The 23,675-nt window shown below is 37.5% G+C and overlaps 1 protein-coding gene across 7 annotated transcripts in view; it reads right to left on the bottom strand.

Moving 5' to 3' along the window:
* Positions 1 to 5,289: 5,289 nt before the first annotated feature.
* Eya1 (EYA transcriptional coactivator and phosphatase 1) overlaps positions 5,290 to 23,675 on the bottom strand; it is a 150,086-nt gene continuing 131,700 nt past the window's right edge. For all 7 annotated transcript variants that reach the window (XM_027947492.2, XM_071601995.1, XM_034635755.2 and 4 more), the window contains 6 exons: positions 19,610 to 19,668; positions 19,337 to 19,497; positions 18,321 to 18,435; positions 18,101 to 18,222; positions 14,522 to 14,622; positions 5,290 to 5,389 (listed from right to left, as the gene is read on the bottom strand). In XM_027947492.2, coding sequence (XP_027803293.2) covers positions 5,309 to 5,389; positions 14,522 to 14,622; positions 18,101 to 18,222; positions 18,321 to 18,435; positions 19,337 to 19,497; positions 19,610 to 19,668 — 639 coding nt within the window. In that variant the 3' untranslated portion in view covers positions 5,290 to 5,308. The remainder of the gene's footprint in view (positions 5,390 to 14,521; positions 14,623 to 18,100; positions 18,223 to 18,320; positions 18,436 to 19,336; positions 19,498 to 19,609; positions 19,669 to 23,675) is intronic.

Below are 23,675 nucleotides of genomic sequence, written 5' to 3'. Positions count from 1 at the left end.
AAATTACAAACCCTTTCATTTCTTCTGCCACAAGTCATCCTGTCAGTTTGTATAATCACACAGAATGCAGAGAAATGGAAATGCTCAGAGAGACACTGAAAGAAAGACGTGCTCTTACCAATGCGATCCTTTCGGCTTGTCGAGAAATTATACCAGATAGGATGGGGGTGCTATTCTAGCCCAAGCGTTGTAGCTGTGCATAATGTAGGTAAAGTTCAGTGTCTGGGAAGAAATTTCTTGTAAGTCTTAAGTAGCATACAGTGTCCGTTAAGTCTGCATTCTGTTAGGCAAATGGTCTCCTTTTATATTTATCTGAATTGGGAAACATCCATGTCATATGTAAGTTTTGAAAAACAAATTTAAGAAGTTATTACAAAATGTGTGTGTTTCCTTTGATGTCTGGCTCAATAAAAGACCAATTTTAAAACAGATCAGGAAGGATGACATAGGATTGAGACACTAAAGCTAAAAAGGCATTCAGATATCACTGGAAAATTGTACTAACGGACAGAATGCCAGACAGACCATGAAAATTGGAAAGGAACACCTTATATTACCTCTTTATTTAGTGATAGATAAGACAGGCCAAGCTTAATTTTTCCTGGCCACCTACTCCTAATCTTATCACAATTCTGCATGCATCCAAGAGGGTGGGCTGAGGTATGACTTTGCTTTATTTGATTGTGATGCTTGGGCAAAGCATTTAATCCAAGTTCTGTAATCTTTAAAATAAAAGGAGCTTAATTAGACAGCACCTTGACCCAATACTGGAAATCTATTCTAGTATAGAAATGTCACCCACAGGGAAGGTGGTAGATGCTAATGCAGGAGCTGAACTACTGCTCCTATTCTCTTCTACCTCTTTCTTCCATGAAGGAGAGCAGTCATGATTGTACATTAGAGCCCGGAGGCTGAAGTGTTTTTTCTGAGATAAAGGACAGAGCCTGGCCCTCTCCTTCTCCTTGCCACCTACCATTCTCTCTCTCAGCTCCAGGATCACAGTCCTGAGGCTTTCTCTTTCCTTCTCTTCTCCAGCTTGCTGCATCCCTTCCTGATTTAGGCTGCTCTCCGGCTCTTCTCTGCTCCTGGCTCTGCTTGGGCCAGCTCCTCCCCAGCCTTCAAGAACGAATGAGATATCCATTCGTTCTTCAGGAAGCTTCTCCTGCCTACCTGGGCTAGTGCTACCCTTTGCCTCCATCAGTCCGTTTATGGACCCCTTTCTAGAACTACAACAAACTCTCTCATAGCCTCTGGCCCAATGCTTGCGGTCAGGACCAGGCCGTGTTTTCCAGCTTGTTCTCTAGTCTAGGCGAGAACAACACAGTGATGTGAGGAGATGGTATTTTTCCAAATGCTTTATGTATTTTAACATATTGTCTTCAGAATAATTCTTGAAAGTAGCTCTTATTATTACTCCCCTCTTACAGATGAGGAAACTAAGGCTCAGAGAAGTTGAGAAGCTTGGCTTACTAGGTTAAGGAAGCTGAGATTCCAGCCCATCTGAGTACAGAAGCCAGGCTCCTAACCACTGGGCTGTCTTTGCACAGTGTTTAGACACTTTGGACATGTCTGGATTCTTCCTGTGTCTCACCAGTCTCCCTATTCCAACCTGTTAGCCAATCCCATCATTGTTATCACTAAAAATAAACCCCAGATTTCCCTCTCCACCAACCTACTTCAAATCTGACCATTGTTGATCTGGACTGAATTAATGACCTAATAACTGGTTTACATACTTCTCTTGCTCCTCTATAGCCTGTTTTCCACAAAGAAGCCAGAGTGATCATTTCAAAGAATAAGAAGGAGCAGTTAATACCCTTGCATAAAAACTTCAATGGCCTCCCTTTTTACAGAATGGCACCTAAAACCCTTAGCATGACCTCAAGATCTTTCTGGTTTCTCTCTTCCTTTACAAAATCATCTCCTACATCTCTCCTCTTGGTCCCAAAGGTGTGTTTTTCATTCCTACAATACAAACATGCCTGCATGCTTTGCCCCTGACCTAGTAGCCATGCTGCCTACTCCCTAGTAGTCAGGTCTCAGGTCAGACATTCTGTTCAAGGAGGCTTACGATGTCTATTACCCATGTTCTGTGTTAACTTTCCACAAAGAACCCTTCTGACATGAGGCTATCTTATTCATTCATTCAGTAATTCATTTACTGTCTGTTTCTACCAGCCCCAATGTGATCTCAGAACTGGGGGCATCCAGGACAATGCACACAAGAAGGGTTCCATGAATCTGTTGAATGGAACGTGCGTGAACTGCCAAGGTAGAGGGTGGGTGCATGGGAAGTTGAAAAGAAGTTGCTAACACAATACCATGATGCCAAAGAAGACTGTGCAGAAGAGTGGGGACGGGAGATGGCCACAGTTTGGGTGGACTGAGGCTGTAGGAGGTCATTGCCATTACTGGGAAGGCTCTAGCAAAGATGAGGCGGGGCTGTTTGCTCCATTGAAGAGCATGATACGCTGGCCTGGCACCTGAAGGTTTGCTCCTTAAGGTAATGAGATAATGCTGAGGAGAAGGGCCAGCCTGCATTTGGAAGCTCTAGAATGCCCAGGGGAAATATCTGAGCTCTAATCCCCAAAGGAGAACCCTTTAAATGTTTTGGCCACAGGGTGTCATGGTAGAAGCGCTGCTTTAAAAAATTCATCTTTGGAGTGTGTCTCCTCCCTTTTGCCTACCTTTCTTACTTTTCCTATGACCTAGTAATCCCTTCATTCCACACACCAAACTCTCTTTAAAGGTTCTTCCCCAGCCCCCTTTGTTTTCAAGGTGGACACCTCACTCTTCAACCTGCTTCATTTTGTGTGTGTGTGTGAAAAATGTACCTCATGGAGCTGATAGATGGGCCAGACAAATGTACATTTGATTTTCATGTGTTTGTATGTATGCATGTTGTGTTTCTAAGATTAAATTCTCAGGAGGAAGTGAGTTGTGCTGTTTTATAGCTCTCTGTCGGTGATTAATCTGGCTAATCGTAGAGATATATGTTGTGGGCGTTCTTTTTGATGAAATTGCCTTATATTTGCTGTCCCTTGGGTATTTAAGTGGCTAAATCTATGACTTGCAATCCAAGATATTTTAAGCTGAAATCTGCCCTCTAAGTAGATAAATCTGAGTGAGGGTTCAGTTTATAGAGTTTGGGGAAAGAAAGAGCTTTTCCATTCATCAGTTCTTACAGTGATCAGAGAAACAGCTGTTGCCTACCAGCTTGGTTCCCTGAAGGACTGATAAAGCCATCACGGCAGCTGCTTCTTGCAACTTCCTTTGTGGGGCTTTTGAGTGTTCCAATGCAACCAAAGTCCTGCTACTTCCTATAAACACCAGGAAAAAGATGATATTGATATTCGAGGAGCGTATAGTACTTCACAAATCAATTTTATTAATTTAAACACAAAAATTAATGAAGAAAAATTCTGTACACAATTGTGGACACGACACATCTTTTTACAGTAAGGCCAAGATGAGTTTTGTCTTTTCAGTCTTCAGAGTACAAGAACATAAAATGAGAAGGTTAAAAAAAAATAAATCATCAACTTCTGTTTGCTTCAAGCGAAAAAGGGAAAAAAAAAAGAGAAGCTAATTCATTTGTCACACGATTTGGAGAATTCACAAATGACTAATTCTAGCAGCAACACGAAACTTCAGATAAGGGTGGAATAGCTCTTTAGCTACTCTGGGTCAAAGCTGGGGGTGCCAATACAATATTAAATAAAATGTATCCAAAGAATAATTTCATGGAAATGGAAAGCTTTAGATGCCAAAGATTAGCTTGCCTGGACAAATTGATCACTTTGGGAGAGACTTTCCTATTGTGTGACCACGGTGACACTTTCCCCCCCCACCCAAGATTTATGCTTGTCATGATATAAGTGGAGGCTAACATTAATCTTTTGGTGATGGAGACCCAGCTACATCCACTGTTGGCAATGAACTTTCCTCTGCATGGGGAGGAAAAGAGAGGGGATTTGAACTTGTGGAGTAATGCAAAGTTATGCTGATATCTAGCCACGTGGAAATGTCTTCCTGTACCTAAACAAGAAAATACAGACACAATAATAATTCTGAGCACATTAAAACTCTGTTAGTCTCCCATTCATGAACCATTTTTATTAATAAAATATATCTATCATCTATATTATTTCCATGGGATGAAGCATTTGAATAATCACTTTTCCAAATAGTTACATATAATACATTAGTGTTGAAATGAAAAAGGTAATAAGAGGACTTTTCATGTTTCCAAAAGAAGAAGCTGCTGTGTTATTTTTATCAAGATCCTCCTAACAGTATTAACAAAATTTAGATAGAAGAACTGATGGGGAAAAAGGATTTGGAAAACAAAATCCTTATTGACACTTGACATCCATGCTTTTGGTCTTGACAACATTATCAAAAAAAAAAAAAATCCATTATCTACATATTTATACCCAATACTCGGATAAGGCACTGCACATGAGTTTGTGCACCTGTTGCCTCAAGCTTCACTGAGAAGGCTTTACTGCCTTTCAATATCATTTCCCTAAACAATATGTAAAAGAATCATCCATTATTACAAATTTACACCAAAAATTCTTTCTGTACATGATTGTCTCAGTGACGTACATATTATATGTTTAAATTAGACATACTTTAAACTACTTTGCAATGTGCTAAAATTCAAAGTACTTGCCATGTCATGAGGCAAAGGCCTTTAATTGCTTATTTCTTACATTATTGTCTCTTCAATTACTTGATGTCAAAAAAGTCTGTCTGGGTGAGTTGTATGGTATGTGATTTATACCTCAGTAAATTTTTTTTTAATAAAAAGTCTGTTCATAAATAAGTAGAGATGTACAGATTACCCTGGGTAGAAGACACCAAAAAGTAAACCTTCTTTACAAGAAAATTCTTCCAATGGTATTCAGGAAATACATTTTCAGTCTTTGTTGTGCAATCAAGTTTGCTGTATTAGAGAAGCTGTTTATGTCACATTGAAAATGCTAAAAACTGAAGTGTTTGCAGGTCCTTTCTTCACAGGTTTGAACCGTGTAATTAATGTGGCAAAGACACATTACGCTGTGCTAGAACATTCTCATGGCTTATTTTCATTGGATTCACAGTACTAGAGTCAACAGCTGTTCTGAAGAAATAGACGTGGTCCTCCCTTAACCACGAGGGCAGAGGTCAAAATTGACAGCAGCTGCACATGGTATGTTGAAATCACTAAGTTCTGGAGTCCAGCGCTGACATGAAACTCGGGCCTGTTGGATTTGTCCCTGGTCACAGGGAAGTTGTGTGGTTTCAAAGTGCCATGCTGTCGTTACAGGTACTCCAGTTCCAAGGCATGATGTAGGGCCATGAGGTCCGAGTGACTAGAGACCCTCCAGAAAGGCATGGCATGCTGCAGAAGGGGCAGATACACAGTCAGGATAGAGAATGTGCCCAACTCCCTCTAAAAATCCACTATTTATGCCCAGCCCCTTGTTTAAGTATTAGGAAAATTGCCGGCTATCATCTTCGCCATCACATCCATCTGTTCAAAAAAAAAAATTCAAACCTAATCCTCCCCAAAGAGTCTGGGGATGAATTTTAAAATGTAATCCAGAGTTCATTTCTTTAAAAAGGTTCTGGATATTTTTAAACTAGGTCTATACTGTGACTTGATTGCTAATTTTAAACTTTAATAAGACATTCACTATGAATGAAACTTTGCCAAGAACAGGTGCCTTTCAAAATATGTATGCAGTGGATTTTTGATGCTGAAAGCTTAAAAAGCTTTTCTTTTTATGAGTCTAAGCCATTTTCCTCAGTTGGTAGTATTTTACATTTTTCCAAACTAATCTTTCTCATATATGAAACAATCGTTCTTTATTTCCATCAGTTATTCTTTACATTGATCTTAAATGACTTTACCATATGAGAAAAACTTAATGGACGTCTAAGGTTGGTTTGTGTGTATTTGTGTTATTACTTAAACTATCAAGGTAGGGATGTTTGTGAAACATCTGAATAAACCAGAGACAAGAAAAACAGGAGAAAGTAAGGTCACTGCAATCCATAAGTGGTGAAAAATGTGATAATGAACTTTTATAGTTCAAAAGGAGTGAAAATAAGTACTTTTGCATCAGTAAAATGTTTTTCTTAAATAAAAGAAAATCATCACCTTTGGGGGACAAAATTCTGCTTAGCTCATAAAGTGATAAACTACTTATTATAGAAGGTAAAAATTATAGGATAATATGGAGGCCAAAGTATAATTTGCAATTATAGTTCTGAAGAATTTGGGAAATTTTCAGACTAAGAAGAATCTGACATGGAGGCAAATAGAAATGAGGTTTTGTTTTTCTAATCTGTAACAATGGGAGCTACTATTTTGATATCAATCACAAGCTGCTATATTACTGGGCTGCAAACTATTAAAAGCACATTTATTAACAATGTATTTGCCTCAAATTATCTAAAATCTTATATTACATTGCAATATCAAATGTAGGCCTTTTGTACTTGATATTACTTGCAAGTATCTATATATTTTTGTTAGCCACTTCTAGACTATTTTATCATTTAAGGATAAGATCTCATTGTAGATTTCTAGAGGATGCTCTACTGGGATCTTTAGATTGTAAGATAAATCATTGTGCTTTCATTCATTTTAAAAAATTGTTTTTTGATTTTGCATGCATACAGTCTAGGTATAAATGACCTTGAGTTGCATCTTGCCATGACTCAGTATTTCACAGTCTGTAGATGAGTAACAGAAAGGTACTACTATGTAAATTCATCTGTATTCTACGGAGAGTTGAAGGGGAGCAATCATCTTTGCTTAGGGAATGGGGGAAATACTTGAAAATAGGACGTGCTAGTTGAGCTGGGTCTGAAAGGATGAGCATTCAGAAGAGTACTCTGAATGGGTCTGTGGGGTGGGGCACAGAAGATAAAGGAAAAGTTGTTAGCACTGGTTGGGTATGAAAGACTCATTTGGTGACATGACTGGCTGCAGGAGCCAGTTGGTTCAGAGTCTGGTAAGCCCTATGAAAGAGTTTCTTGGTAATGATAATTATTAAGTACTGGGTGTTATGTCAAGAGTCACTGTGCCACATGCCTCAAATAGATACTATTATCACCATTCTACTACTGAAAAAAATAAGAGTAGAGGGTTTTAAATAATAACTGATATGGAATGAAGCCAAGATTCTTACCAGCTCTGAACTTAATCTGAATTTTACTGTAATGCCTCCTAACTGTTCCTGTGGCTTTTAAAAAAAAATTTGCATAGCTGAATTATCAGCACAATAGCACATATTAAAACACATACTCACAATCCAATCCCTAATCTGGTAAACAAGTGAATGCAATTCATAGATCTGGGATGTAAATGTTTGATCTCTTATAATACCGAAAGCTTTCTTTCTTTTTTATTATTGGAGAAAATTCATGCATATAAAATATTTGTAAAAAAAAAAATAGAACTATCTAAAGAAATACAGACCACTTTTTAATCCTACTACAAATTTCTGTACATTTTTATGTAAGTTCCTATTCACATATTTGAAATTATGCATATATACAGAATGTACCATTCTGCATGCTGCTTATTTTGACTTAATCTCAACTTAATTTTAGATATATCATTTTCAACTATAAACATTCTTTCATATCAAACTATCTATTTAATATCTAATTTTATATCCTTATGCTAATTGTGATTTTCCTCTTTCCTTTAATATATTTGCCAGCAATCCATTACCCTTCCCCAAAGTTCTTTCTCATTTCTATAGATCTAGTGTGCTGTTATTTTGGGAAGTAAAAAAGGATGCTGAAGGTTCTTCAGACAGACATCCAGAAACCTCTAGGATAACTAGCTTTACAAATTTATATAAAAATATTTGTGAGAGGTGGAATTTTTTTTTTTCCAAAATAGGTTTGGATTCTTTTGCAAGCATTGGTTCCCACAAATGAGTTCCCTACATCTACAATCATGACCACTACACATTTGGAAGCTACTGGTGCACTCAGAAACATGCAGCGACAAATGCAATAAGTGGCAGAGATATAGAAAAGGAAACTTAAAAAAAAATACTCCAGCTAATTCTTTGGTACATGGTTAAGTCATAAATTGGCCATTTCATGTCATAGCAAAAAACTGGTCCAATGACTGTCACTCATCTTCATAGGTGTGTTAATGCCAGCCTAGAGCACATTTAAATTGTTTTACCTTTAAGCCCTATTCTACAACACTATATAGAAAGGTGAGATTCTTCCTAAGAAGTCCTGAGTGAAAGTGATGAGCTATTCCTTTAGCAGATGATAGACAGCCCATCAACCCATCACAGTGCAGTGGTGATGAGGCTACTTCCTTGGAACAAAAGTGCCCAAGGTTTTACAATGACAGCAGGCAGATTCTGGGGACAGCTGCATTTAGGACACAAACTCCAGACTCAGCACTATTTCATCTCTTGAAGGGTAAAGAGGTCAGCAATGATCAGCTTCATTCTCACAAAAAAAAATAGTGGACTTCTCTAAGAGATGTTAACTTACTATCAAGTAGGTGCTTAAAAGAAAACAGTCTATGAAAGAAGGCTGGTGACAAAAAACTCCTACCCATAAATAATTAGAACTAATATTGCATAATAGTATTTTCCCTAAATAAGCACACATTGATGCAAAGATTGCATGTATTTCTAAGAGCTTCCCTATCTATAAAATAAAGGTTTAGGGGAAATGACTCAAGGTGCTTGATTGCAAGTTTATGATTTAATTATTAAGCTATAGTCCATTCCCTTTAGAGTACTGTAGCTGCAGGAGGAATGTAATAGTTAATAGACACAAGACACATGCCGCCACTGCCAAGAACCACTCAGCAGGCACGATATATCTGATGAGACAAATTCATTACAATTTTGTGAGGCTATGTGGGACTGAAACTCAAATTCAGAGAGGAGAGCTTAGCTGAAAGCGGTAAGTTGGGCTTGTACTGAAGTGGAAGAATGGATGAAGTTGGAAAGAGAGATGTGCAGGGATGGGACTCCCAGTTAGGAGGTGTGTGTTGTGACAAGGCCAACAAGTAGGATGCACAGAGCATTTTCTGTGATTCTTCTGGATGACTCATTATATGGATTAATAAGATTTTTCAAGGAAATGAAAAATATATAAGGGGTTTAGATTTGCATCTGGTAAATAGAAGGAAATGGTGGCTAAAAATTCCTCGATGTTGGGAGACACCAAGGACGTATTTTAAACAATTTAGGGCAGCAGCCAGAGTCAGATGGATTTGGAAGTGTGACTGTCTGGGTCACAGAAAAATCAGGCAGAATGACAGTAGAAATGGAGTGAGTGTGATGGATGGAAGGCATCATGAATGGAGAATTCATGTGACTTATGGGCTGCAGGTAGAGTACCCCAAAGCGAATCTAAGTGGACAAACTGGTTTAGGACAGCTGAAATCATTCAGTGTATTAAGATATTCAGATGGTTATGACATGCAATAGCAGAATGGAAATACTCCATCTGGTAACTAGGTTCCAAAATAGAGCTACCCACAAATCTTAACAGAAATGACAGCTATAAGTGTGACACATGCACAGTTAGTTTATCAAGAGTGGGCACACACTGAGAGAAGTGGGTACCAAGGCCTAAAGGAGCACATGGTTCTGAGTCTTTACAGCCAAAATGTTTCCCAACGGGAACATAATGACACCTTCCTTCTTTTTCCTCTTGACTATGGCTGTGAACTCTCCAAATTCCCTTAGCCTGACCTTCCCACCTGATATTTTGCATTTCTCCCTTCTAGTTACATCTGACATCCATCACACATAAAGCCGGGCATGTGGGCACTCATAGATAAATGGATATTGCTGGATTAAACTAAAATTTTCCAAAATTTAAAAGCAGACTCTGATGTTCATATTGCACTTCTGGGAATTTATCCCACAGAGGAATTTGTCCAACAGATACACTTGAATAAACCACATAAACACCATTCACTGCAGAACTGTTTGTAATAGTAAACACAGGAACCCACCTAAAGTTCAGCCCCAGGGGACTGGTTAAATAATTGCACATCCACATAATGGAATACCAAGCAGTCACTTAAAGGGATTAGAGATGGAAAGCTCTATATACTGATACAGATAAGTGCCAGGACAGATTGCCAATGAAAAAAAGCAGGTACAGAAGAAAACAATATAATTATCATTTGTATTAAAAAAAAAAAACCCTCTGCTTTCCTATGCATACATTATTTCTGGATAGTTTGCATATGGAGGTACCAAAACATAGATTATTCTAACAACTCATGAATACTTATTATACTTCTCATCTTTTTCCCCTCTAATCAGAAGTGAGCTCTTCAAGGATGAAGGCGAATCCAGTTCCAAGACCTGACATATAGTAAGTGTTCATCAAATGTTAACAAATCACTATACAGTAGTAAGATTCTTTGGATTCCATGTTTGTAATCTCTGTATCACTCTTAATGAAAACTAAAACCAGATAATTTAATTGAATTACTAATATTTTTATATAAGTGGCTTCTATTTTCTTCTTGAATATGTTCAGAATTAGGTATTGTCAATCAGGTTCTCAGTTCTATTCTGGATTTTACAAGTTCTGAATGTTTAATAGTGCAATTTTTGGGGGGGTGGTGGTAGAAGGGATTGAACTCAGGGGCACTCAACAGTGCCACATCCCCAGTTCTATTTTGTATTTTATTTAGAGACAGGGTCTCACTGAGTCACTTAGCACCTTGCTTTTGCTGAAGTTGGCTTTGAACTCATGATCCTCCTGTCTCAGCCTCCTGAGCTGCTAGGATTACAGGCCTGTGCTGTGCCGCCTGGCTAAAGTGAGCAACTTTTGATGAAGCCTATGTCATTGTGTAGAATAATGTATATTTATTGTTTTTTCCTGTTATTCAGAAGAGACTAATTTGAAATAGCTTTCTAAGGTTAGTTTTCATTTGTAGAGTAAAAGTGGCCTTACTAAACTAAGTATTAACATCTTGATTTTTTTTAATCATATGCATGAACAATTTTCACTCAAGTCATATTGTATTATGAAAACAAAGAATTTATGGTGAAAAAGAAAGCCTGATTTTTTTTTTCTTTGAGGAAAGCATTTCTATGATACAAATTATAGAGTTAGATTCAATTACTCAGAAAAGTCCTTGGACTAAATTGGCAAAGAGGTCCAAGTGAAACCAGGATTTCAAGTGACCTTTAATGACATAGGCAACTGGAGAATTACTTACTGGCTTTTGTTTCTGGCTTAAAAAACAATCTTACTTAGTCAGATGAAAGACATCTCTACAGGGAAAAGAAGAGTGTTGTGCATTTTTAACTGAGAGGTAAGCTAAATGGTTAAAACTGATTTTGAACAAATGTTGACTTTGCAAAACAATATAAAAAATGTGCAAGACTTCAGTGGTTCACTATTTTATTTAGTAATTTAAACTGATTAGTACTACTCAATAACTGAAGTATCAGAATGAATAAAGTTTAAAAGCATAATTTCATGTCTGCCTCACAAGAAGAAACAAACTTTAATTTAAAAAAGCATATAAATTATTTTCTGTAAACCAAATGCTTAAGATATATAAATGAGATTCATAGTTTACTTCTAAATCTCATGAGACCAGAGAAAGCAAGTTCAAAACTTAGGACACTTTCTAGCTGTGTTTGTTGGTCAAATAAATCATCCTTTCTGTGCCTTCATTTCCTCCTCTGTGAAGTGGGTCTAAGGATTCCTTCCTAATAAAATTGCAAGGATTTAATGAGACAATGGATATGAGTGCTTAAAAGGAGAGACTGAGGTATGAAGATGTTAGTAACTGGAACAAGAACTGCTAACTCTTCATGTAGCTTTTTACAGGGCAAGTTGAGGATATTCATTATCTATTGTTTTAGATCTTTTTCTAAAAAGGCTAGACAAAACATTCTCCTTAAGTTAGAAAATTAAGACCTGTCATTCTGAGTAAACTTGATATCTGAATCTTTTGAAAAATCTACACTTTATATACAGAGAGGCAGGTCCCAAGAGACTATTCTCATCAGATGGTTTGGGACTCATCACCTATAGTCAAACAGGAAATCAAAGTTAAAGGCTGGGATGACCCATTCATAGTCAAAAAAATTCAGAGAATGTTCTTTGCAACTGGTGTGCCCCAGGTAAAGAAAGAATATCATATCCAAAGACAAATGGAAATAATTTTAACTGTTTTTCTAACAAAGAATTTGTTTTTCCTGTTGTTCTTACCAAAACCAAACCTAAGAAATATATATTTTTTAAGGTTTTTAGATAGGGTCCAAAGGATTTTACCTGTATTCTTTGATTTTAGGTGATCACTTTCACACACTTTGGCAACTTTCTCCTGAAATTAAACTTTTGGTGAACACCAGAGGAAGAAGAACCAGGCAGAGTCACACCCTGGCCTAGGGCTACATAGGCATGAAATGCTGCTCTTCAACTCCACAGTTCTCAGAGGTGTAAATCTGTTCCATGCCTTCCTGGCCACCAGGAGGTCCAAGGGGGAATTCCAGAGGTTTTTCCAGAAAGACAACTTGAGCCTGCATTCCCACTAAACATTCTCTTTAGATCTCCAGGATTGAATGTTGGGAATTCTAATTTATTTTGAGGAAGATGATCCACAGGGCTAATATGTATACCCAAGAACAATCAAGGCTGCACACTGGTGGAGAAGAAAGGTCAGAACAGAACCAGTGCTTAAATGGCAAATGCCATTTCAGATCAAGCACCAACAGACCAGAAGTTAGTGTGAGTCTCCTGGCACACTGTATCCATGGTGCGTATCAGTGAGGTCATTGACAGAATTAGTGTCAATACCTACATTTTCATTGGAATTCAGAGGCACCAACAAAGGTGCATGAAGTCATCTTCATAGACCATAAGAAGGCTGGCCACATGTCATACCTGAGGTTCAATGATGCGTCTGTGACCTGGAACTTCATGTGCCACTTCTACAATATTTTTTCGTATATACTAGAAGAACTAGATTCTTTTATGGAATCTAATGAATGAGTGTGGGAGGGGAAAGTTATGTTATTGGCTAATCTTGTCATGCTCTTAGGAAATATTTAGAGTACAAGTGTACCAAGAATTATAAAAACATTCAAAGACAGACTCAATAAAACAAAACAAGATCTCCACCTCTAAGCTCAGATTTAGTTCCTGAAAGAGACACATCAGCCAACAGGAATGGTGGCTACCATTTCTTACTGAATTCACATGTATCAGGCTCTATTTTATTGTAGTTATAGATCTTAAATCTAATCTTTAAAAACAGGCCTGGGAGCTAGGTGCTTTTGCTAGACCAGGAAGACGAAGAGAGGGATCAAGAAACTTGTGCAAAGTCAGACTGGATAAGCAGCAGAGCCATAAATCAAACCTAGGCTGGAGCAAGAATCCAAGCTGTTTACTACTCCAGTTCTGGTGAGTAAGACTATAATTAGGTTCCTAGACACTGTGGGTATATGAAAAGTAAAGCATGAATTTTGAAAATTGAGTTAGACAGTGACTGAAAGGCACTGGGGTAAAGATTCCAGAGAAAAAATGCTAGGCATGGTTTGAGGAGGGTGTAAATCCTCAAATGCATATGTTGATGGTATCTGGAGGTGGAGCCTGTAGGAGGTAATGAGATAGGGCTGCCATGACAGCATTAATGGCTGTACAAGAGGAACAGAGACCTGATCTTGCATACTTACTGTCTCAATGTGGGATGCCCTCTGCCATGTTATTATGTAGCAAGATGGATTGCTCAGCTTCTAGAACTGAGCCACATAAACCTGTTCTTTTATAAATTGGTCTCAAGTATTTTGTTACAGTAACAAAACAAACATCAGTAGATGAATCTGACTGCAGTGTTCTGTGAAGGAGGAAGGCAGGTTGTAACCAGATTGTGAAGACCCTGGCTGCCAGGCTAAGGTATGTGGTCCTCCCCTTACAAAAGGGCATTGAGATGCAGAATGAAACAGCTTCTTCAGAGAGAACCTTGAAGAGATTGAGGAGAACAAAAATGCAAGGGTAAGACTGGAAGTCAGGAGACTTAAAGTGAGGTCCTTTACAAGTATCCCAAGAGGCAGGACCATCAGGTCCCGTAGAAAACCAAATCTCTGGCCACCTGGTATGGAAGAGGCTTTCTGAAGTGATGATTGAAAGGTTCTCAGGTTGCAGTCAGGCTCAGGTAATGAGATTTGAACCACCTGGCAACGTCTGTTCTGGGTACAGAAAGGGGCAGGCTGGCATGAGTAAGCGTGTGTGTCATCTCTGTTCTGGATGGTGACTGCACCACAATGCCTACCTTTCTGCTCCCAAAGTCTACACTCTATGAAGACCAACCAGATCTTCACAATCTGGTTACAACCTTTGAGCTTGTGCACCTCACTATTCATGTTGAGTTCTCTGACCTTTTCCGGTACTTATAGCTCTGTACATGTCCCATTGTCTGTTTCAATGATCCATTTATGAGAATTTTGAGGACTAAGGAAAAGTGAATAGCACAAGATGTACCCTCTACACTCACCTTTTTTGCTCCTTGTTCTTCTTCCACACCATCTCCTATAACAACATACACCACTTTTCTTCCAAACCTTTGAATTATCCTCTCAAAACAGCTTTCTTTTCCTAATGAACAAAAACAAATTACAGAAAATGTAAAGTTTGGATAACCCAGACTGATGGTGCTGGAACCTTTTATATAAAATGCTTTCTTTGTGCTTTTGATTCAACTCAACCCCATTTGTGCAAAACTTAGAGTGCTTGTATGTCATTTGGTATTATATGGAATAGCACAATAGATTTAAAATTACAAATTAATTAGCAATGTGGTATCCTGTCCCTTGAAAACTGACAATACTCTTTTCCCAAGGACTTGTTTATTAAAAAGTAGAATCTAGTCAATTTCAGTTTAACAATTGAGAGAACAGTGTTGTTTTGCAGTAATACTTTTTTCTTTTTTTCCTTGAGACTAAACAAAGACATGAAATTCTGGCAATATATTATAGCTTGGTTTTTAAGAAGTTTCATAAAATATCAAACTCTGAAAATACTTGTTCCAAATAGAGAATGTTAAGAGAAATGAAACTGGTTTGACTTGGTTTTGGCAATAGCAAGAACAAACAAACATTGGAATTAGTTTACCCCTTCGTTTTCAGGTTGAATTAAAGCCCAATGAGTTTACTTGAAATAGTTTCAAAAAACTCCTCCTGAAATCAGTGTCAGGTAATTGGGGTACCATAGTGAGCTCATGCCCACTGTACCCAGGCATCTCATGTTCAATAAAGCACTTTCCTAGAGGAAAGGAGAGATACAGGTAACAAAACACCTTTATCTGTCTGTTATCTTTCCCATGTCATGACTTAGTTTGGGCTCCCAGTGGCTACCCCACCAGCACATCCTAGCAGTTAATGCAGGCATTGTTTCTTCCAAGTCTCTGGCTGCCAGTGGGGTCATTTTACTGGACAATGGGACAGTTTATAGTTTTCAAATGTGAATGGTTGAGAGGGACCTGCACCCCTTTCAAATAAGGATCAGATATACCAATGAACAAATTGCTTGTTTGCTTAAACAAATGTCTGCTTTATATTTGTATTTTGCACTAAAATCTCTCATTTGCATCTGACAGAATGAAATAGAGCCAGGCTTATTCAAAGGATACAATTTTAATGCTGCTTTAGTTGTCTACTAAACTGTGAAACATTAAGTCACTAAGGAACAATACAAAATATAGTTTTCTTTGCAAAAATGTATAACCAAATATGTGTCATGAAAACTTTTTCCCTCCTTGAAGGAAAATAAGTGTTTCTGCAGTTTTTATCTCATGGAAACAGGAAGGTTAAACATTAAAGGTGAAGGTAGAGAGGACAAAAATGAATTCTTTCCTATGCATATAGGTTCAACTATAAATTTGGGGTCAGGTGGAAAAGATGAAGCTGTCATTTAGAAGTTAGTTAGAAATCTTATACTAAGTATTCACTTTCAATCCATTTTGTCTGAAAAGGCATTCCCGCAGTTCTGCTAAGTGAGAGACCATTCTTCTCCTAGCATTTTAGCGGTTTGTGTACCATGAAAAGCCTGTTTTTTCTATACTGATCACATCTCTTATTTGATGGCACAATTAGCAATAACAATGAGTTTTAATCTCTAGTTTTCTAAATAAAAATATAGAAAAGTGAGATCCTGCCTCTGGTGTTGAGATAATTGTGTACCACCCTATATTTTTCATTCTAATTTTTATTCTGTACTGAAAAAACATCCAATATTTGAAATAAAATGTCCATTTAAATAGTTAATGCTCACTGAAGTGTTATTGTGATTTCCTATTACCATTTTCAAATTACCTAGGATTAAACCTCAAAGCATATGACACAAAATACTACTTGTGCTTTCCTTCTGGGGGCTCAGAACTACCCCTTCTGTATACTAAATGTTTCCTTGGAATTTTTCCCAACTTTCATGTGCTAATAAACCTTACCACAATCTCTGTTTACAAAACACAATAATTCTACTTGATCAATATAGATGAAAATAGGATTAACACATGACTTCATATAAATCGATTGCTCTTTTTATGGAACATGAGAGCATATATAATTTCTGGTTATAATGGGCTACTAAAACATTTAGTATATCCCTTTCCTTTTATAAATATTTTTCAGCTTTCTGATCTTGGTCTTTTCTCGGGAAGCATCATTCTCAAATTCTAAATATGTATATTTCCAATTTGAGAAGTCTACCTGAATACTCCATAGGCTTTTCAAACTCAACACTGATTTAATTAAGCATAATTTCCCCATCCATTAATCATGCCACCACTGACCCAGGTGCCTAAAAGAAACCTCCATGCCAGCCTTCCTTGAAATAAACATATTTATTTTATTCAGAAACATGTTTTGAGTACCTAATATAAGCTGAGCACTGCAGACACTATGATGAGCAAAAGAGACAGAGACCTCAAGAATATTAAAGACTAGTAGAGAAGTCTTACTATAAATATATAAGTAGTTATTTAGTGATCATTAAGTATGTACTTTAGAGAAGTACAGGAAGTATAAAAGTAGGAGACCCATAAGACTAGACCCATGTGTACCTCTCCAGTTTCAACTTCAAGTTTCATTGTACACTAATCAATCAGGATCATTCACAAATCCCTTAGCAGGGAACACATTTTAATTTCTCTTTTGATCTCTTAGCACATCTGCTGGGTACACAGTCTTTGTTCTTCTATACCCAGCTCAAATGTCATCCTGCCCCTTAGCTTTTGCTAGTATTTGCCCTCTGCCGACTCCTGACCAGAAGCAAATGCTTCCTTGGCCATGTGCACATTCAGGCATTTAGCAGCAACCTCCAGGGTATGGAAAGGAGTTTACATTTTGGAATCAGACCTGTAATTGGCCAACTATATACTTGAGCAATTTACTTTAATTTCCTCATTGTAAAGATTGAGTTAATTATATAAAATACTTAGTATAGTTCTAGACACCCAGTAGATACGTGCTCATTCATATATTACTTTATCATATTGGAATATGGTGATTGAGATGTCTGCTTTCCCTGAGAATAAGAGCCATGTCTTTGTATCCCTACTTTTATTCTATATTGGTTTATAGTTCAATTAAATTTCATATTAGTCTTTTCCCCAACTGTTTCCTTCTTGCAAACAGCTTGATTTTTTTTTGTATCTCCATAAAAAAATGGAAATTCAATTGTTCATATATATTAAAAATTAAAAACAAATCCCATTTCCAGTAATAGAAACAACTCTAAAAATAGTTTTATTTTTATAGTTTTACATAACTGCTCATTTTAGCTTACAAATATTTTTGTTGATGGTGTCTAAAATAATAAAAATAAAAGGATAATCTGGAATTGATGAGAAATTACTTATATCTCAAGTACTCATCTTAATATTAGCCAGTGAAATAAAATTTTTTGACTTCCACCAAATGGATTATATTTTATTATTTCTCTTGATGTCTAATACTGATTTTGAAAATTATTTCTCAAGTATTCTGAATTCTGAAAAATAAGTTTCATTTACTTTTACTTTTACTACCCAGAAAGAGTTGATAAAAATAATAATAATAAAAAAAAAACAGCTCACCTATTTTAGTTGCACTGTAAATATTTTCTATTGGAAATACAATTCCTAATCCATATAGCAGGACTTTTGCCAACGCAGGGATGAGCTGAGTAGTTGTTACTAAAATATTCACACAGTTAGTCCTAAGGGAACAGAAAGAAAAGACTGTTGAAAAATGAATCCCCCAAATGAACAAGCCAGAGGCACTCTTGTCCCAGCAGAGACCCCAAGGGTGCCTCACCGGGAGTGAATGAGGGAGAGTGCTTTCAGGGCCAGAGTCAACCAGGAATCTGTCAGAGCTTCAATCTCAGCCCTCAACTGCAACCAGGCTTCCCTCTTAGCTGGACCAAGCAGACCTGGGGATTTAAAAGAGTATATGAGCTACTTCCTCACCAATGCATTTCTCCGGCTGTATAAATATTTAATATCATTACCAACATCGCCTTCAAGCTTTATAATATACAAAGTCATTTTCACATATTATCATTCAGGTGACAAATGTTTTAGTTTATAAGGACCACTTGCTGGCTTTGCATTCCTAGCGTGCCTTCTTTTTGGGTCATCTATTTTCCTCACTTCAGCTAACCTTCTGGCTGCCAGTATAGGTGTGTCTTGATGTTGGCTTTGCCAGTGAAAATCAGTCTTGGCAGAACTTTTGCTGAATCTATGAAAAGACAGCTCTTCCTTACCCAGAAAGTGCTAAACTGGTAAGATACAGACCGGGATCTACTGGTAGTCATTTTCCCACCTCTTGGGAGGAACAATCAGATGATTCCTCTCTAGAGGGAAAGCATGGATTCTCTTGATGATATCACTTGAACATCTGAATACAGCCATGTTGGAAATCTATCCTTACACTTTCCATCTTTTTTTTTAAAGTCCATATATTCCCTGTGAATGCTAAAGCCATCCTAGCCACTGTGAACCACAGGAACAGATCCAAGCTAAGGCAAGCATCCACCCTGTAGAAGGAATGTTAACAGCCCATCTTGTGATTTGGTTAGGGGTTGCTAAGCCCATATTATTGGAAGGACAACTGAATTGGAGAGGTCAAGGGACTTCCCCCAGGTCACATCACTAGGTAAACAGGGTAGCAGTCTCTATTCTGATATTTCTGACACTAAATCACAGCAGAATAAGTGCTGGTGAGATGCAACTGTCCTTAAAAAGCTAATTATGTCCCAAACAGTGTGACCCAACAGTGAGCGGTACTGTTGGCATTTGAACTGCACTGAGGCCCTGGTGATGGTCACTTGCCTCCCACATTGTTTTTGTAGGTGTTGTAGATCTCTTTTACTCGTCTGTAGCGGAAGGCCAACTTTCTCATCCAGTCCACACCGCCCCGGACACCAGTTGCCAGGCATAAATTAGCACTGGTGGCTGCAGCAGGAAAGCCATCTGTTCCAAAGTTATATGTGCTATTTAGATGCAAGAGAAGTCCAAAGTTAACTGAACAGAAAATTCATCTTAATTAGATGAACAATTAAGCCATAAAAGGGAGAAGATTCATTCACATTTCATGGTGCTCACCTTAGATCCTGTCCATTATCGTCTGAAGAAACATCATCTATATGGACTTGGTCACATTCCTGAAATGCAATCAAAATGATATACATCAGTTTTTTGAAAGGTATTTTTTTTTAAAAAAGCCACATATAGTCATTTTAAAAAAACACCTTAAATGGAGCATTTTTCTACTATGTAAATCAGTAGGTGGCAGTCTCGTTAAATTGACATTTTTACCTACTTGCGGTGCTCTTCTGTGGGAAACAAGCAATGTCATCGAGGACTACTGTTATTCAGCTTCAGAAAACACATTTTTGTGTTTAGAAAAGAAAGTGATTGAAAACAATTAGCATGTGTGTTCCATAAACCTCAGGTACCTTAAGACATCACGCTGCTCAAAACTGATTCAGTCAGTGTCTGAGCGTAACTGAAACCAGACATTTTGGTAAATGTAACATGCTAGAAAAATTAAACCTGATGCTAACTGCCAATGAAATTATGACCTCTGATTGCTGTTGAGCCACACACCAACACAGCCTGAGGCCAGTGTGCTGAGGAGCCCAGACAAAAAATCTGTTACTAGTTTGCCATTTATTTGAGAGATGTGAGTTTTATTCTGTGTGTGTATGCGCGCGCATACACACACAGGATTTTTAAAAAAAAAAGGACAGGAGACTTCAGCACCTAAATAAAAATAATCAAACCATGTGTTGTTTTACATTTCTTTCAATTTTTTTTAACTGTTATTTTTTACAGTTTGGTATTACATGTTCATTTTAAATATTGAATTTATGAGTTTGTTATACCATGTTAGTTTGAACAGATCTGATTTTAAATTCCAAGCAGTGTATAAACTGTTCAGAACAGCAGGTTGTTAACTTTGGGCTAAAACTTTGCTGGACCAAGAGAATGTTTATGCACCTGTTTGTACAGGAGCCTTAGCGTGTCTCCCTATGCCCTCTCCAGCCCCTCACCTGGCTGTGGTTAAGAATGGGTGCCACATAAACACTTGAGGAATGAATGAAGGCATACTAATCTGGACATAGACAAAGTGTCTAGGCCAGAAACCAGTAACATAGATGTTACTCCTTTTGCATTTAGACTCTAAATATCCCTGAGGCCTTCATTAAACTAAGTTTAATAATACTCAAAGAAATTTCTAGGCAAATACCCTGTATTAGAATAGATTCTTCTGATTCAGGCTCTGCTCATGTTTTCAGATAAAGTTAATTTTATAAAAAGCAGCACCCCTCTTTAGCACTCGGCAACTGACTCTGTAACGGAGATGACATATGTGAACCGCTCCAGTAATGGAAGGTATATTTTTATGTTGCCGGTTCCTTCTGCACAATTCTCTCTCCATGGATTTGTGAGGAAGGGAGCAGGAGATAGAAATGGAAAGAAACTCAAACCAGCTGTTCCTTAACAGAATTAAAATCTTGACCCCCCAACCTCTTCTCCAAAGCATCTATTTTCCAGGCAGCCCTCTCCCAGCAAGCAGCAAGTTCCAAGGAGGAAAAGACTTTGACCTTGTAACCCGCCCACTCTCCTGAGGTCTATAACTTCAGATAAGAAAAAAGGAAAAGGCGGTCTAGGAGCCCTCACATGCTGACTGTGAATTTAACATTTGTAAAACAGGTCATTCTTGGAAAACACAGTGGGGAACTTCTCAGAGTTAACAATTTAATCTTATTTGAGGAGACAATGGTCATTGTTTGTGTTTGCAACAGCATGCTCATTCCAGTTTTAAAGAGTTGCACTAAGTTGGGAGAAGAAATCGCCGATCTTTACCCAGAAATGCAATTTTTATGATAGTTAGTAAATTACTCTTCTACAGTGTGTAGTTGGGGGAGGGAGATGGGGTAAAAGGCCATACTGTACTGAAAGAGAAATTTTTGAACTGAGGGGAGGAAGTTGAAAAACTGAAAGGGGAAAAAAAAAAAGATATGTTAAAAATAATTTAATCCAAGGAAAAGAAGCGGACCCAGAATTCCCTGGTTAACTTGGGAGTTAGAAGAGTGGTTTGGAAGAGCAGGGTGTGGTGATGCTTTTTAAAAACTAATTTAGTTGTAAATTTCCACTAACAGAGGACTCCTTTATCTTCTACCTCTGTTGGCAGCTCCGCTGTCCCCATTATTCTTCTATACCCTGTATTTGTTTTCTCCTGCTAGCTTTATTTAAGACTTATTGTTCCTGGCCCAGACCTTCATTGGAAGAACTGTTCCCTATCTTGGTTAGCTGTAATTAACTGTCAACAGCTTGAGGCTTTTACTAGTTGAGAGCAAACTCACCCCACAATGACTTAATTAAAGCAACTTTGGTTTGATAGCAAAAAGGAAATCTTTCCTTATCAGGAGAATTTTTTGTAGAATCATTTTAATGAAAAGAGTTTTGAAAACCAAAAGCATTTTTGAAAGAGCCTAATTAGCACCATTAAGAATGATAAAACAAACAAACATTAAATGTCTATGTAAAATATGGTTTGGAAATTGTTACTCAGTTTACTTAATGAGTGATAGAAAAAATACTGCACAAACTTCAAATGTATAAAATACATACTGGGGATTCCTTAAGCTTGCAAAAATGGCATAAATGTTAATGCTTTTTAAAAATTTCAAAAACTTTAATGAGAAACAATAATATTGCTCTCTTGATGATTACCTGCTAAAATTTAATTCCTGGGAGAATGGAGAATATTACGGAGGCCGTTGCAACATTTCACAACAGAACTGCAAAATGTGTTAATTTGTCATGAGTGTGTTCGCCCTCAAATTTAAATGCAGGTACCTTGCTTCCATGCATGTATTCTGAAACTCAGTGTCCAGCAGGAATATGAACTTTTCTTCTACTTTTTTTTTTTTTGAAGCCACCAAGTTTTTGTTTTTTCTTCTTGGGAACCAAATTTTGGGTTTTCATGTATGCCTTCTGGGTTTGGTCATCTTTTAGTCTCCAAAATTTTTTTTTAAAAAAATCCGGACAATTAGATAACTGAAGGAGGAGAGCAAGACCCTATTTAAGAATCACTGGCTTTAAACAGAAAGAGCCCTCAGCTCTTGAAAAGCAACAAAGTTTAAAGTTACTAGAACATTCCACAGACCCAGAAGACCAAAATGGAAGCTGAGTCTACTTCCAGGTGCCAAATATATTCCTAGAAACCCTGAGTGTGTACTACACTGAGGACAAGAACATACAGGATTCCATGGGAAAGTAAGCACTATTTCATAAAAGTACATTCCATATTATTCAGCCTTATAGAAGAATGAAATTATGGCCTTTGCCATAAATGGATGAAACTGGAGAATACTATGCTAAGTGAGATAAGCCAATCCCAAAGAACCAAAGGCCAAATGTTTTCTCTAATATGCTAATGTTAATTCACAATAAATGGGGTGGGGAGAATAGAGGTATTTTGGACTAGGCAGAGGGGAGTGAAGGGAGGGGAGGGGCATGGGGGTAGGAAGAACAGTAGAATGAATCAACATTATTACCCTATGTGCATATATGATTATGTGACCTGTGTAACTCTATATCACATACAACCAGATGAATGAGAAGTTATACTCCATTTGTGTATGATGTGTCAAAATGCATTCTACTATCATGTATAATTAATTAGAATTAAAAAATATTTAAAAGAGTACATTCCATTGTACTTTTGAAATAAATTTCCAAAAACTATATGATAGGGCTGTCTGGAGGTGAAATCATTACTGAATCTAAGTCTAGGGACAGCAGTCACATTTCTAGGGGCCAGGCCAGCACATTTTATGCATTAATCTGCAGTTGGTAAGGCTTGAGATGCCAAAAGATACCTACTTTCTATTGGGTATCTGGCCTGAGACCTTCCTGGGGGCTGAGGCAGTGATTTAAGATTCCTGATGGATTCTGTACCCACAACCATCTGAGCAGGCAAATGGGTGCCTTAGCTTAGAAAGGTGGTTATTTACTCGTGTGGGGTTATCTACGAAGAAGCTCCAGCTTTCTAGGGATCTGAGGACGCAGCATTTAACACAATGGACAAGAATCTTTACCACCTTGGAACTAACATTCTAGTAGGGGAGACACCCAAACAAGAAAACATGCAAAAAAT

The sequence above is a fragment of the Marmota flaviventris genome, chromosome 15, assembly GCF_047511675.1.
Source record: "Marmota flaviventris isolate mMarFla1 chromosome 15, mMarFla1.hap1, whole genome shotgun sequence".
Lineage (NCBI taxonomy): Eukaryota > Metazoa > Chordata > Mammalia > Rodentia > Sciuridae > Marmota > Marmota flaviventris.
Note: the sequence above shows the minus strand (reverse complement) of the source record. Positions and strands in the feature narration are given on the sequence as shown.